This window comes from Chamaea fasciata, unplaced genomic scaffold (genome assembly GCF_029207755.1).
Source record: "Chamaea fasciata isolate MVZ Bird 193981 ecotype frontalis unplaced genomic scaffold, bChaFas1.0.hap1 SCAF_20, whole genome shotgun sequence".
NCBI lineage: Eukaryota > Metazoa > Chordata > Aves > Passeriformes > Sylviidae > Chamaea > Chamaea fasciata.
The window spans coordinates 11,179,573-11,195,207 of record NW_027094105.1 but is presented as its reverse complement, the minus strand read 5'-3'; the positions used below and the strand labels follow the sequence as shown (position 1 = coordinate 11,195,207).

At 37.1% G+C, this 15,635-nt stretch overlaps 1 protein-coding gene across 3 annotated transcripts in view; it reads left to right on the top strand.

Moving 5' to 3' along the window:
* The window catches only part of GARNL3 (GTPase activating Rap/RanGAP domain like 3), a 34,888-nt gene extending 21,262 nt beyond the window's left edge, over positions 1-13,626 (top strand). For all 3 annotated transcript variants that reach the window (XM_066201488.1, XM_066201487.1, XM_066201486.1), the window contains exons 19-29: positions 419-517; positions 1,426-1,542; positions 2,210-2,382; positions 2,693-2,851; positions 4,801-4,867; positions 5,504-5,611; positions 6,031-6,149; positions 6,371-6,506; positions 7,560-7,769; positions 8,076-8,187; positions 8,901-13,626. In XM_066201488.1, the coding sequence (XP_066057585.1) occupies positions 419-517; positions 1,426-1,542; positions 2,210-2,382; positions 2,693-2,851; positions 4,801-4,867; positions 5,504-5,611; positions 6,031-6,149; positions 6,371-6,506; positions 7,560-7,769; positions 8,076-8,187; positions 8,901-9,057 (1,457 nt within the window). In that variant the 3' untranslated portion in view covers positions 9,058-13,626. The remainder of the gene's footprint in view (positions 1-418; positions 518-1,425; positions 1,543-2,209; positions 2,383-2,692; positions 2,852-4,800; positions 4,868-5,503; positions 5,612-6,030; positions 6,150-6,370; positions 6,507-7,559; positions 7,770-8,075; positions 8,188-8,900) is intronic.
* Positions 13,627-15,635: the final 2,009 nt, after the last annotated feature.

Sequence of the window (15,635 nt, the reverse complement as noted above, 5' to 3'; positions counted from 1 at the left end):
GCCCTTGATAATAGTGAGCATGCAGCCTAGGGCTTATGTGACAGTGAAATCCTACTTCTTCCCTTAGCAATGATATTGCTATTCTGATCCCTTATTATCCTCTGTGTGCTACTTAAAGCCAGCGGGACTGAGGGAATGAAGTTAGTTCTTGGTCGTAATTCTCAAACTTGCCAAAGGAATGTCACTTTCAGATTTCAGTCAATCTGATTCATGACAATAATAAAACTCCCCTGTGAGAAAGTATTGACTGTGATGCTGTGGCACATGTATGAGCCTTGTGCGGTTCTTTTTGGTTTTTTTTTTCTCTTCATTTTTGTAAGAAAAAACCCAAGACTTTAATTAGAAGAAAGAAATGGTTCAAAACCAGCATCTAGCAAGGTTTAGGAGGATTTTGAATATATATGTGTTCCTTTTTTAGATGGCCAGCCATCAGTGCAAGTATTTGATAAAACTCTACAAATAAAGCAGATGAATGTGTTGGAAGTTCTGGATCTTTTGATTGCCCGAACAGACAAAGGTAGGAGAGGTCCCTGTTCTTGGATTCTTGCATAATCCCGGGCATTGCTGGGTATGTATGTATGACAGTTGTGTCTTGTTTAGAAGGATTGAATGTGCATAAAATGTGCCCTTTTTTAGTGAGATAGTTTTTACCCAGTAGTCTGTGATTGAGTTTCATAAAGGGAACATACACAAAGCAAGATGAAGATCTTCATGTATAACTCAGGAAAGAATTGCAGATATGGTTCGTTTATTATTTTTTACCCTGTTATGTCTGTTTCCTCAGTATTTGCTGAAGTTCTCTTTATCCAAGCTTTGGATAAAACGTGGTTCCTTCTGTGTCACTGGGAGTTGCCCAATTTGATTGCATCTGATGAAATTCACCCTGAGATCTTACAGAACTAGCTTAGACTATGTAAGAGCCATTTGCAGTTCTCTCAAGACACCTGGAGAATGGGTGACATTTCTGAAGATCTGGGAAGTTTGTGAAATTTCTAGAGAAAACCCTTCTGTATCCTGAAGGGCTCAAACTCTGTTAATGATCCAGTTATCATTTGCTCACCTGGATGGTTCCAGCTCATAAAGTTATCCCTTTTACTCTTGCCCTGTAGTATATATCTATTATATTTTTCTTATTTTTCAAGATTATATATATTTGCAAAATATTGTGGTTTCACTGTTTGGAAGCTCTCAAATCATTCCTTGGTGCAGCACCACCTAATGGGAAACTCGGCTACTGTTCTGAAGGGGTTGGTTACTAGAATTGTAAATCCTAGAGAGTACATCAGTCCGCTGTCCCCAGAGAGGTCTTATTCTTTGTTTACTTTTGCTCTGTTTGTTAGGTGCTGCTTCTTGTTGGAAGTATTAATTTCAAACTATCACGTTCTTTTTTTAACTTCTTTTTTCCTGGTTCTCTCCATACATCAGGGAAAGACTCTCGTATCCTTGTCTTCAGACTCAGTGCTGTCCAAACAGATATAGAGACTAAAAAAATTATAAGAAGCAAATATGACTGCAGAGAAAATAAACTGGAGAGGACAAAAGGTGATATTGTTATCTTGTGTTAAAAACATCCACTATGCTTTGATGCTGGTAGTTGCCAGGAGCTTATTAGCTCTCTTTTGGCAGGTGTTGGTGTTCACCTTTAGTTTTTCCTCTGGACAGTCAATTCAAACTTTGTTAAGCTTATATTTGAAAACTATTCTAGTACTGTCCAGCATGACATTTTGAATGTTGTAAAATAAACTGTGTTACTTGGCAATTGCTGCTGATGAAAAGCTTTAGAGAAAAATAGGATTTCGGGGTTGGAAGGTATGAGAAGAATTTTGTGGGGATGTCAGACTGAAAGCGCACTTTAAGTTGGAGGAACGCTGGCAAGTCCCCCATTAAATAGTAGTGCTTAGATTAGTCTGGGTGTTGCCTGTTATTTTTGTAGAAATAAATGTTTCCTGGTCTTCAGAAGCAAGCTGTTTTGGAAAGCTGGAACTTGCAGAATAGTGATAATCCGTGTACTAAGGATTAAGGGTAAAAGCAGATTTCAAAAGAGACATAGGCTTTTGTCTTTTCCTAGAAGTCGATGTAATCCTATTGAGGAGTTTTTAATTCTGTGTTGTCAAGTCATCCATCAGAGCCCTGTTGTACTAATACAAATACAGAACCAAAAAATCAGACCCTACCCAACCACTTAGAGTCTAGAACATTATTTCCTCAGGCTGCCATTTGTATGCCATTAATACTCACCATGGAAGCGAACTGAGGATTGTTGTGGCTATTCGGAACAAACTACTTCTCGTCACAAAGAAATATAATTCACACAACACTTTAACCAGCACCTCTCTGCTATCATCTTCTGAATCTCCAGTAGAGGAGTTCCAGTACATCCGGGTATGTGTAATCTAGTTACTAATTATCTTAACACACTGAGCAGCACTCAGCTAGTATGAGGGGGGGGCAGGGAAGGCAGAGTATGCATTACCATCTTTCTGAACCTACAGACAAATAAAAGTGAGAAGCCATATGGTGGAGTTCAATCATATATATGCTAAATAAAACTTTCAGATTTTTTAAGAATTGTTTCTGCTTGTTCTTTGTTATGCTTCTGTGCTTAGAAAACATCCCTTTAAAATCATGGAGTACCTGCAGCGCCCATAGTAGGAACTTGAAAAAGAGAGTAATTCTTTTATTTATGTTACAGGAAATATGCCTTTCTGACCCTCCAGTGGTTATGACACTGGTGGATGGACCTACTGGAGACAGTGACAATATGATCTGTGTGGCATATCGGCATCAGTTTGATTTAGTCAATGAGAGTACAGGGGAGTCCTATAGATTGCATCACGTTGAAACAAACAGGGTAAGTTTTCATCATTGAAACTTCTTTTGCAGACCCTCACTGAACATAATTCATTGCAGACTCGGTGCATGCTGTGCTGACCTCCTAGGAGTGTAATTTATGGAGATCCTCGTGTGTTACTTTTCACTTATATAACTACTGCTTTAGGGCACTCTGAGACATTTATTCCTTTTGGGATACTTTTTGGGATATTCCTTTTTTGATATCCTTTTGGGATATTCCTTTTTGGATATGATGATAACTCCCAAGAGAGGTAGTCATAAGGTATGATGTTGGGAAAAAGTCCATGTTTCAGGCCCTGGAATGTTGTTGTTGTCAAAAATTCATTTTTCTTCTTTCTTAGCCAGTAGTTTGCTTTTTGCTTTATTTTTGTGGGGTCAGTGTTTTAATGTTTAAAAAATTGCATCAGAATAAGTTCAGTGGTTGATCACTAATGTCTTATTCAGATTTGCCTGTTTGTAGCTAAAATATTTACATATAGCTTATCCTTCTATTTAAGAAACTGCTGTCCAGTCAACTAATAACTGAATCTGTCTGTCTAGGACATAGAGTTGGGATTTTGGTTTTCAGAAAAAGTTGCAGTATTTCCTGTTCCAGAAAAGATAGTTTGTAAATAGGGATGTGGGCATGTAGCTTTAGACAAAAAAAAAAAAAAAAAAAAAAGGAAGACTTTGCACAGTTAATTTGTTGTTGTTGTTGTTTATGAGATAAGGGATTACTTTTTTCATTTGATAGCTCTTGATAGGTTATTTTCTTTTTAAATCATCTGTATTTGGGTCTGGTGATAAAGAGGTGCTCCTGGCATGGTTAATCAAGTTGAGCACTGGGAATCAATCTTAATCTGGATGAGGAGGAACTTGAAATAAAGAATGGGGATGGAGAAGTACATCACCATCGCCATCCACCACTCCCATTTCTTTTGCACTCCAGAATCCTTATTTCCTTTAGGAATGCAAAAATGAAGCAGATAATTAATACGAGCTGAGCTAGTGATCTTTAAGATGTTGAAATGGATTGCCTGGTTATTTCTCTGGACAACAGAGCAGCAGTGGGTTTCAGTCACTATGAAAGATAGGTCAAAATGCATTTGGTATGGATGTGTAAACTTTCCAGTTTGCCTAACAGTTCTTTACCTGCACAGTAATCTTAAATCAAGGAAAGTCAAAGAACTGCTGTTCATGGAATCAGTCTCTCAGCCCTCTCTCTGCTCAAGTAGTATATATGGTTTGGGAAGTATTTCCCTAGTGAAACCTTAAGCATTTCACTAATAAGGTCTCATTTCCTGAACAGATATCCTACTTTTTGTGGCTGTTTTGGTTTGTTTTTAATCTAAATGTAAATGACAAAACCAAAGTTGAATTAAGAGAATTTATGTAGCCTAATCTATGTAAAAAATACTGTGGTTTAACCAGAATTGCTTCTCAATTTGTAAATTCACACTGTTCAGTAATCCTTGGGTACATCCTTGTTGATGTCTGTAAATGTTAATGGTTTTGAACCAGTAATTGATGTATCTGATCTTTTTGCTTGTCACGATGTGCATTTGAAGATCACTTTTTGAAAATAATTGTTATATTTAACATAACATGTTGATTCACAGGTTTCTGAAATCATCCTATTTCCCAAAATTCCTATTGCTAAATAAGTTATATGTTTCTATTGCTTTACACTGTTGTGTGGTTGGTTATGAATGTTCAGTACTGTACATTACCAAATACAAAAGAAATTAATCTTGAGAGCATCCTGAAAATTACATCACAAAAGAGACTATTTTTATAGAAGTATTTATTTATTAATTTGTTTGCTTGTTTGTTTGTCTCTTTTTTTTTTTCCTTTTACCTGTGGTTGTGCACTTCCCCAACTGATTGTATTGCTTGTTAGTCACAACCCGGTTGTAACAACCACAGTATCCTCTGCCTGTTTGTTAATCTTTTCCATTATCATTGCAGGTTAATTTTGTTGCAGCTATTGATGTATATGAAGATGGTGAAGCTGGTCTATTGTTGTGTTATAACTGTAAGTGTTTAGGGAAGGCCAGAAATGGTAATAATAGCTCAATCTGCGTATTTAGATCTTCTTTCATTGCAGTCTAGGTCTGTACCTGAAAATAAATGTTAGTGTTTCATGGAAAATTTGTCAAAATGCATTCTTTGGAACTTAAATGCGTATTGGTGAAATTAGAAATTCAGGTATTTTAGTCATACCAAAAATTTTATAGATGTGCAGGTCATATGATTTATGAAATCTTGGTGTCTGTAATAACCCATGTGCATTACAGTCTTCAAGAAATGTAAATTACATGAACATATGGCTACTTGAAGGGCATAGAGATACAATTCTGCAGACACTGCTTTCTGAATTTTTCTTGCCTGTTCCTCTATCTATAGACAAGTTAAGGACCTGGTAACTGCTGAAACAGTAATACTTACTTTGTGAAATATGAGAACTTATTAAAATGTAGGTCTTTTATTTTGGTCTTTCCAATATGTTGACAGAGAAAGCAAATTTTGCTTAGCTGTTTGGGTGTTCTACATAAATGTTTGTTTGTGTGTGTAATGTCCACCCTTCTGCAAAATCTCCCTATAAAATGGGTGGGTGGTGGTTGCTTACAGTATAAAGTGGTGGATGCTTCTTTTTTCTATTTTGCTACAGATATTTGTCAATACAGAAAGGTGTATCCTTTCAGTGGAGGTACTCCACTTGTCCAGCCATCAGCTTATGACTTCCACTTCAGCTGGAATCAAGTTCCTTGTGCTGTTGGTAAGAAAATATCTATTTTTAGTAGGTGTTTTTTTCATTACCATTTTCACCTGCACATGGCTCTTGGTGGAATTACAGTATTCTAGGAATAAGCATGTTACATTCATGATGCCACTTGACTTAAGTTTCTGAATATAATAATTTTGAAAAGTGGAACCTTGGTAGCAAGTTCATCCTTTGCTTAACTTTTTTCCTCTTTTTTGCATTTCTCATTTTCCATTCACTCTACATTCTGCTGGGCACGGAGAGTGGAATTTTCTTCAGGCTCAATGTAACTTGGTGTACATCAGTATGTTAGACAACACTTTTCATAGGAAAGGAACATGCCAGAAGAGGTCAAGAACAGTTTTCATGGAGCATCCAAAGAAATTTTTGCTTTAACCATTTTTCCTTGCCAAATAACTTCTATTTTGTTGCAGTCTGTGCTTTCCCTTATGTTCTTGCCTTCACTACTGATTCCATTGAGATCCGATTAGTGGTGAATGGGAACTTAGTCCACACAGCAGTTGTGCCTGAGCTTCAACTTGTAGCATCAAGGGTGAGACAGAAAAATAATGCTTGACTATTTCTGTGATATGTTGGGATCTAATTAACATAAAAAGTTGCTGCTGCTAAAAATGTAACAAAACCAAAATATGTGCTGCTTTATCTGCAATAATTGTTCATCTGTGTCCTCCTAATTTATATCAAAAACAAAGAGAATCAGAAGATGATTAAGACAGTCTCACTGTCTAACTGATGGGTTATTTGTCATTTCAGTCGGATATTTATTTTAAAGCTACTGCTGCAGTAAGTGGATCATCTGACAGCAGCTCTAAGGAAATGAGTTCAAAGAGTTCTCCTCAAACACCGACAGCTTCCGAAAAGCCAGAATTTCCTCTTCCTTCTCTAGAAGGTAGTGTGATCTCTAGTCATTCCAAAAGCTATCACATCTCGGTGTGGCTGATCTTCAGTAAAGATGGTAAAAAAAGTGTGTTCCTGCCTGAAAGTGTGGAGTATAAGAGATTTTCTATTTTCCACACATATAAAGCACTTGGTTGAGTTTTTGCAATGTAGTATCTTTACTGAATACGTGGTAGCACTGTTCTGAAGAAATAATTCCTGTAGGAAGGGAGGAATTAAGCCTCAGTAGCTTGATGAATCTTTGGCAATGTGACCACAAGTAATAATGCAAAAAGGGGCATAAAATTGTAAGAAAGCTTGACATTTCACACAGGCTATTTCTTTCATTTAAGAAGAGCTGAACGACCACTGAATGGCTGAAGCTCTTTTGCAAAACTAAAGTAAGAAGCCTTGAAAAACTTTGTGCAGACAATTTAGTGTAACACGATCTATGAACAGTGAGTCCATAGTGTGACAATAAAGGAGAAACAAGGGAACATCAGCTAGATAATGCAAGATGTGTGTACACCTTTCTTCCTTAAATCTGCTGCTTTCCTGTTAGCTGAAAGGAAAAGGAGAAGGTGATCACAAATTTCTTAAAGGCAGTACTATTTGATGGTAAGTTTGGGATTTTGGTTTGTTTTTCTTCTAGGAATTAGGAAAACGTGGTAGGGGAGGAGTCATAATTTAAACCACTTGGGATCCAGGGTTCAGTATGTTAGTAATATATAAAAACACATGGGAAATAATGCCACACAGACTGCAATGTAATAGTCAGAGTACCAGCCACAAGTCATATAAATTTACTTCCTGGTTCTGCTCCTGATTGATCACGTTTCCAAGAGTCTGTCTTCTTTTTCTCTCTAAGTCAAATTGCTTTTATTTCTTCCTTCCCCTCGCCTATTTGTATTGAAAGATCTCTAAAGCAAGAAGGATCTTTGTCATTTCAGTTATAAAAGTGCCCAGCTCAACAAGTATAGCTTGTCTTTATAACTTTTCATTTGGAATTATTAAGAACTGATTCTATTGTGCAAGTGTTATGTTCTTCTTTCTTTCTGTGTTTCAGGTGAAGTTCCATGCAAAAACCTGTACAAAATACCTCTCAGCAATCTGGTTGGGCGAAGCATTGAACGACCTCTGAAGTCGCCTTTGGCTCCCAAGGTCACCACTGCTACAACATCAAGTGGCATTACCTCTCTTCCTGTTATGCACTCGCTATCTTTATCTCGTATGGAAATTAAAGAAATTGCAAGCAGAACACGTAAAGAATTGCTGGGTAAACTCTCCTCATTCCTCAGTGTTACATTATCAATTGTCAAACATATATATTCTGATCTTTGCACCATAACAGGTAGGTTTGTAACATGCAGCTAGCATTCATAAATTACTAAAATAAAAAAATGAAACAATGAGGAAGCATTATTTGCAAATAGTGTAGCCATTGTCTGATCTTGTATAAGATGGTCATATTCCAAGCCAGGTAGAAATAATTAATAATGGAAATCAGCAACAGATACCTTAACATTTTCATGCATGCTTTGTTTTCTGTTGAAAGTATTAAGTCTTTTATTCCTTTATTGAGGTCTCTTGGATGAGCCTATGCCCAAGACAGAAAGTGCACAGAAGCTAAAAAAAGTTTCTCGAAGACAGTCAGACCCCAGGCAGGGAGCCATAAGATCATCTAGTAGTGAGAGGTAAATATACTTTAGAAAAGAGCCTAAGTTAGACTGTAAATATTTTCAGAATTGACTGCTTGTACTTATCTCAATTGGCGTGAGGCTAACTGAGACCTATATCCATGCACATTTCATGCTAATGTCTTTGTTAGAGTACCTGAATCCCATGAGTACTGAAACAATTACACTTTTTGCTAAAGACATACTAATGAGCAGGGCACGACTAAATGGCATTTTGTGGGGACCTGCTGCAGCTGAATCTGTTATAAAGATTTGGACTACTGCAGCTGCACTTTGCAGACTCTCTGGTTGTTTTATTTGTATGTTCTTGTGTTGCTATTTTCAAAATAAATTATGTGAAAAAATACCACAGCATTCATCTGTTTGGCATTGACTCCAGTGCCATTCTCTTGTTTTCACTGTTTCCATAACCTGCATTTGCATAGAGTACTGGCAGAATACAGAATACTGGCAAGATACAAGAGACTGGAGTAACAAAACAAAAGATCTCTTCAAGTGTAAAACTATGTTTGATGTATTTCCCAATGTGGAAATTATGTGGCTGAGGGGCATCATTATTACTGCCTTCTGAATATTTTACAGGAGGAAACTCAGTTGTAATGGTTTATATCTGTCTTTATCATAACTTGATTGAATCTAGAAGTAGCCATTGTTCCTTTGTGCCCTGACCTGTGTACTTTTTTTAGGACCTTTTGTCTTCCTCTTTGCAGGATAATCTCAAGCTCATTTGAAGGCTGTTCTGAGAGACGTCATCTTTCCACTAGTTCAGATCCTGATACTTCAGCAAACAGGGAGGAGAGCTCACCATCTAGCTATCCATTTCAGCTGATTTCTTTGTATGATGAAGACATCATTGACTTAAAATGAAGACACTTTTTAAACCTTTCTTCCTTACTTCACATTTTCTTACAACTCTGTAAGCTCTATGGCAATGTCACAAACACTGCTTCTGGTGGTGAAATGTGGGTGGAAGTCTGGTGATAAATCCTTGTAGAACCCATGTTCTGGTTAGCACAGCCTGATTTGGTGATGCTTATATCTTTGACATAAGTATGTTTTCTCAGTTAATGAAGCATTACTTTTCGTGGCATTCTAACAGTAGGTAATCAATGAGAGATTAAGGCTGAAACTTTAAACAAAAAGTATTACTTGTTCTAAGCTTCGTGTAATTCGACTCACCTAAATGACATGCAGCAAAGTTAATTGCTGTTACTACTATCATGAGTTGTTTTACAACACTGTATGTCATGTTGGAACAGGGATTTTATAACATAGATCACTGCTTTTGTTCTTTTCAGTCTCTAGAAAACAAAACAACAACAACAACAAAAGGCTTGCAGGTGAGGTTATTTCAAACAGTGCAGTCAGTCCCTAAATTGATGCATCTGTGGTAGGTTCACTGAAGAATCAGGTGAGATATGAAGATGGTGTTTCCTTTGCTCATTGTCTACAGAAACTTGAAAACTCTTCTGACACAGAGAGTCCCTGAATAGAGATGCTTTCTATAGGAAACGCAAACGTTCGGAATATTTCTTGAAAATTGGAAATGAAAAAAAAAATAGGCCACTAACAAAAAATGCCGAAACAAAAACCCCAGTCCATCTACTTGAAAACTCTTACTATGGTGCATCTGCCGATTTTTCCGTTACAGGCAGAGGAGCCAACCCCAATTGTCTTTGACTACAAAAAGATTCTTATGCAGACATCATCATTAGCTGTTGTCTGCACTTGCACCAACAGTGTAAGTCATTATTTCAGATAGCTGTATTTTTTTAACTGGATGTAGACTGAAATTTTACTGCTAATAAGCTCGTCTTCTATGATGAAATAGTCATCTTGTCTCTTACTGTGTTAAAGGGCAGGGGTTTATATTTAAAGTTTGTGGTTTTTTAAACCCTTTCCTCTAGAACATCTTTGCAAGGATTTTGTTTGGTTTTGGTTTTTTTCATGAAAGCCTTTCTATATATGATGTTTTAGCTTTATTAACAAGTTTCTTGTTCTATATGTAGAAGTACTTCTGTGTCCTTGGTTTTATTTCATAACACTACGTGTATGTCATGATTTCACTTTTGTTCAAGCATGATCATCTGGAGATGTGTGCCTTTTGCTGCCATCTGTCTGAACGTAAAACTGGTTTTGCAAAGTGATTTTTTTCTCATTTTATTGTATATAATGGCTGAATTGCTTCACTTAAGAAAATATGCAACGTCTTATGTGGTCTTACTCTCAACTGGGGTGGCTAATCAACAGAAGAAGCAATATTTTCAACACTAATTAGTCTAGTCTATTAGTCCTTAGTGGGTTTTTACGCTCACAGATGTGTGGGGTGGACCTTAATAAGCATCTAAAAGGAAGTACCAGATCAAAGTCTTGGCAAAAACTTGTAAATTTTTTTTTGAAAATGTTGTTTCCAGAGATTGTGTTACTTTACCCATTCCTTATTTATTTCAACAGTTAAGGTTAAAAAAAAAATCAGTCTGAAAGTACCACATGGTACTTATTTTTCAAGAAGCTGTAAACACTTCTGAATCCACTTTTGGGGTCACTGCTGGCACTTACATATTTTTAGAAAGGAAAAGAACCAGCTTTATTCCATGAACAGCTTTCTCAATGTAGTATTTGATTTCTGGTTTGTGGCTATTTTTGAAAACTGTATCAGTGTGTTGCAAAACTGGGGCTTTAGTTAAAATTTTAACTGGCAACTTTGCTTTACCCTTTTAGGATATGAGATTTTATATATACTGCAGGTGTTCACCTGTGCTATTACAGCATGTTTTAAAATCATTAACTATTCTTTGATGGCAGTTGAAGCAATATATGGAGATTTTAAAACTTGCTTTGAAGAACCTGAGCAAACATATACTTAGGTGTCCTGAAAGACTAGCCTTAGAGATGGAGCACTAGGGAGAACAAGAATGAGAAGAGCTTGACAGAAAGCTTGACTGCTGGCTATGATGATAGTCAGAATGCATATAGATACAGAATTTGCATTATATCCTAAACATGATTATAGAAGAAAGGGCTATAAAGCAGGAGTTATTTTCTTGAACCAGAAGTGCAGCAGTGGCTGTAAAGTATTACCATGAATTAACAGTGTGTTGGGGGGTGGGAATGTGGGTGTATGTGTGTGTATGTGAGAGAGAGAAAACCTTTGAAAGTCTGCCTGTAATTACAGCATGATGGCATCTAGCAAATGAACTAGAGGGAGCAGAGATACTGGATTACTGAAACTAGTCAAAACCAGATCATATTGGCTTCATGGTACATACCTGGAACAGGATGTCGGTATCATTTGAAGAGTGAAGCCCAGCAACTGCATCCCCGTCCACTTCCCGCCTGCTTTTATGCTATAGCTTGACTTAATGGGTCAGGTACAAGCTGTTAAGCAGGTCACACTAGGAACTACCAGACCTTAACAGACCATTACTCATAGACGACAGGAAGGAGCTGAATCCTGGAAAAAAAATTAATGTCTTCATTCTTAATGTATCCAGTAAGTGCCTTAACAAGGCATCAACTTCTTGAGTTTTTGCTTCTGTACTTAATCAGAGTGTCATAGTGGGATAGTATCTAATGTGGCAGAAGAAGTAGAGTGACACAACATTTAGTTTGGGTTATATGACACCTAGAGATGGTAGCTGAGGCTTTAGAGTCATGTGTATGTAGTTTACTACCTACTTACTATATGAGAACAGCCCAGAATGTAGGTAGAAGGCAGAGAACATGGAAATAATATTCCAATTTTATTTGACACAAGCCGCAGGAACCAAATTCTGTGAAGATCTTTATCACATTTATTGTATCATAAGAACAAATACCAACACAATCATGTGAAATTGCTGGTGTAACAGGAGAAACCTCTATTGTACAAGGATGTGGCTTTGAGGTTTTAGTAGTTTGATCAGACCACGATTTGTGGGTCTCTTCACATGAAGAAAATTAGCTTCTAGCCATTGTTTCCCTCAAAAGATCATCCTTACCGTTCAGACTGCTAATTAAAATCTAGAGGCAGTTGATGGTATTGATACATAAGTTCTTGTGCATCATTTATAAAGGGCAAATTTCTTACCCATCTGTGGAACCTCTCCTTCTTAAGACTGGTGTTAGATGACAAGGCTTGTTGGAAGGCTGCTGGGATGGCTGTAGTATCATTCACTCCAGCATTGGGGCCGTGTTGTTTGGCCTCTGTTTTTCCAGCATGTGCATGCATTTAGTCTCTAAAACTTAAAAAGTAGTCTTAGGCACACACAGAGATTGTGTCTGCCATAAGCACAACCATTTCTCCTTTCAGACTGGATGTTAAAGCTGCCTGTAGGCTGCATTCTTGATGCTGGCTGACCATCTTATGGTTAGGAGAAAAGATAACCTTTGTATCCACAACTATGTAAGATGGGTGTTGTTCTAATAGGAAAACTGAAAAATGTTGCTACAGATGGATGGAGGGAATTATTTCCGTGAAGGAAGAATTGTTACCAGATTGAACACTTCCTGTCAAGCTAAGTTTAACTGAAGGCCCATTCTGGACACTTGTCTAAGTTTCTGCAAGAAATACTTTCTGTCCCAATGTGCTGGATTTGTTGGCAGTGGCAGCGCTCTTAATTCCTGGCTAAATGGTGTTGGTCACCACTTCATTCCTGTGCCTTAGTCTGACAAAATTATAGGAATGTCATTTCCAGTGGTGCAAGCATTAGATTGTACAGGTAATTAATTTAGAATGTACTTGTGCGTTCTCACCAGCATGGGTAATGATGCATGGAATCACAAAATAGTTGAGGGTTGAAGGGACCACTGTGTTAACGTCTAGTCCAGTACACAAACATTTGAACCTTTCAAAAACCTGTTCAAAATGCATATGCAACATTCTGAGCTACTCATCATCTTTGTCCTGCATTTGAATTACAGCATGTGTATAAATCATCACCACAACTTTGAAGTGTGACTAGGACTAAAGAACCCCCAGACATAGGAGCTAAGTTAATTCTTACACACACACACAATATGGAGCCCTTAAGGCTGAGGCTTTGATGAGCTGTTCCCAAGGTCCCTAAAGCCCAGTTTGAACTATAGAAACCAGTACAGACTAAGAGCAATTTTTGTCCAGTTCCTTGTTCTAGTGGCAGTGCAGTTCACATAAATATTTTATGTGTTTGAAAGTAACAAAACACTTCCTTCTATTAAGAAACAAAGAGCCGCATGCAATTTGAAAGGGCTATGGCTATTCATGGTCACAAGAGAACTGCTCTTTAGGTTCAGTGAATGCATGCATACATTCAGTTTCCTGGTTTGCAGAGAAGTTAAGGCCTGTTCTAGTTATAGTCCTTTACTGGTTTGTGGGTGTGGCAGGTATTCTTGTTTGTTTTGGTTGGTGTGGTTTCTTGAGGCTGGGGGCGTGTAGGAGTTTTTTGTTGGTTTGTTGGTTGGAATTTTTTTTTCCAGTTTTGGGGGGGGGGGGGGTGGTTGGCTGGGTTATTTGTTTGTTTTGTTTGTTTGGGTTTGTGGGGTTGGGGGTTTTTTTGGTTTTTTTTTTAGTTTGCTGTTGTTTTTCAATGTATAACATACATGCCAGTATGCACCGGGAATGAATAGCAGGTTTGTTCTCTGCCTTCATGTGATTATGTCTATAAATGTGCAAGTATTTGTAATTGATAGATTCAAATTGAATTTTTTTAGTATTGTGACAGTAAACTGAATAAATATTTAAACAGTACTTAAGAAGGCAGGGAATGGGTAACATTATTGCCTAACTAGTCACATATGGTTAAGGTTGCTTCTCCTGACATGTATTTTCTGCTGTTCTATGTATATTTGACCAGTAATGGCTAGCTCGAACATGTTTTCCTAAAGATGTGGGTTTTATGCTTGCTCATGCAGTGGCTTTACCAGAGCTGTTGGCTCAGTCTGCATTTGAAATATATAACCCTTTTCATCTGGATTTGGTTTTCAATATATATACATATATAGGTATATATATTTGTAATTTCTACTGTAATATTTCAGGGATTAAAAATCCTGACATATATATAGGAATTTAAAGTAATGGGATCATAAAAGGCAGAGGAAGGAAAAATCCCATCAGCAAGTGATAAGGTACTTCAGAATAATTTCTGTTGCCTTTTGTGTATGAAAATTAGTAGCACACCATTTTCATTGTTAACAATTTGATGTCATGGTTTATATGCAGAGTGCTTGCTTATTCTGTTAAAGCACTGTTTTCTCTGATCGGCTTAATCTGTTTCTGTGAAGGACTAAATTTTACCCTGGGAACCTAATATTAACAATATGGGAAGGCTCAAGAGATTATGCAGCAAATATCTGTAGTTGCATGCAGGTTAGAAAGTATTTTTCTTATTAGTTGAGCACAGCAACTTCACCAGCCTGTATACTGCTTAGCTGCCTCACGTTGTTGTTGACCTGTAACTGACTGACTCCTGTTTGCTACTGGAAATTGTGGTACTAGCACCTGACTTGAAGAGAAAATGGAGATAATTTTCTGCATATTTATTTATAGCTCTATTAGGTATTTATCTGGTTGAATGGAAAATGTTATGTAAAGGTTTATGCGGAGTGTTATCAATCTGGAATGTCAGTTTAATTGTCTTTAAATGGTAGCAGGCTGCTTTGTAATTTAATAATGACAAAATGTTAAGACTGTTGCTACATTTGTGATCAAAGACTCTTTACCACTGGTCTTAAATGCTGATGTATTGCCATTGTTTTTAACATCATACGATAGCATGTATGGGTTGTATTTTAGATATGACATCCAAGTAGAAACACTCCTATCCCATCTGAAACTGTTTAAAGTGCTATTTATCACCTTTGTGAAGAGGAAACATGATTTATTCTTTCATCTGTAATAAACTGTAAATTTTACCCCACCCATTTCTTTCACACACACAGGACTAATGACTTTCAAATTTCGAAAGTAAAAAGACAGGATGTAGCATAGAGCACTGCTTTTTCCATTTGAGTTTTCTAAAGTGCTGTATCATACCTATGACATTGATGTTTGTGTCTTGAGCTTTACCCATCTTTGACAAAAGCCATATTCTAGCACTGGTTTATGTTTCCAGGCATCTTTTAGACTTTCAGAGATCTGCTTCAATTGGAGATCTTTACTCTGTAAACTAATGCTACAGAATAGTTTTTCTCCCTTTCTGGCTAAGCGTATATTCTTACCGTATCCAAGACCTTGCAATTCCTTTTGAAAAAGCAGTCATCTTTCCTGAAGTATCAAAGACATTCCCATAAGAGCTACAGCCCTTCTTGTGATTTAAATGCATTCCTAGCCACCTGACAACAATAGGAAAAAATCCTTAAATCCATGAAAGCCAAGAATTCATCTCCATTTGGGATTAAGACTTAATTCTGTGGTCAGGCAACCCAGAAATAACAGCCACACAAATCTCAAGTGGTGCAGTCTGAAAATAATATTACCTAGGCTG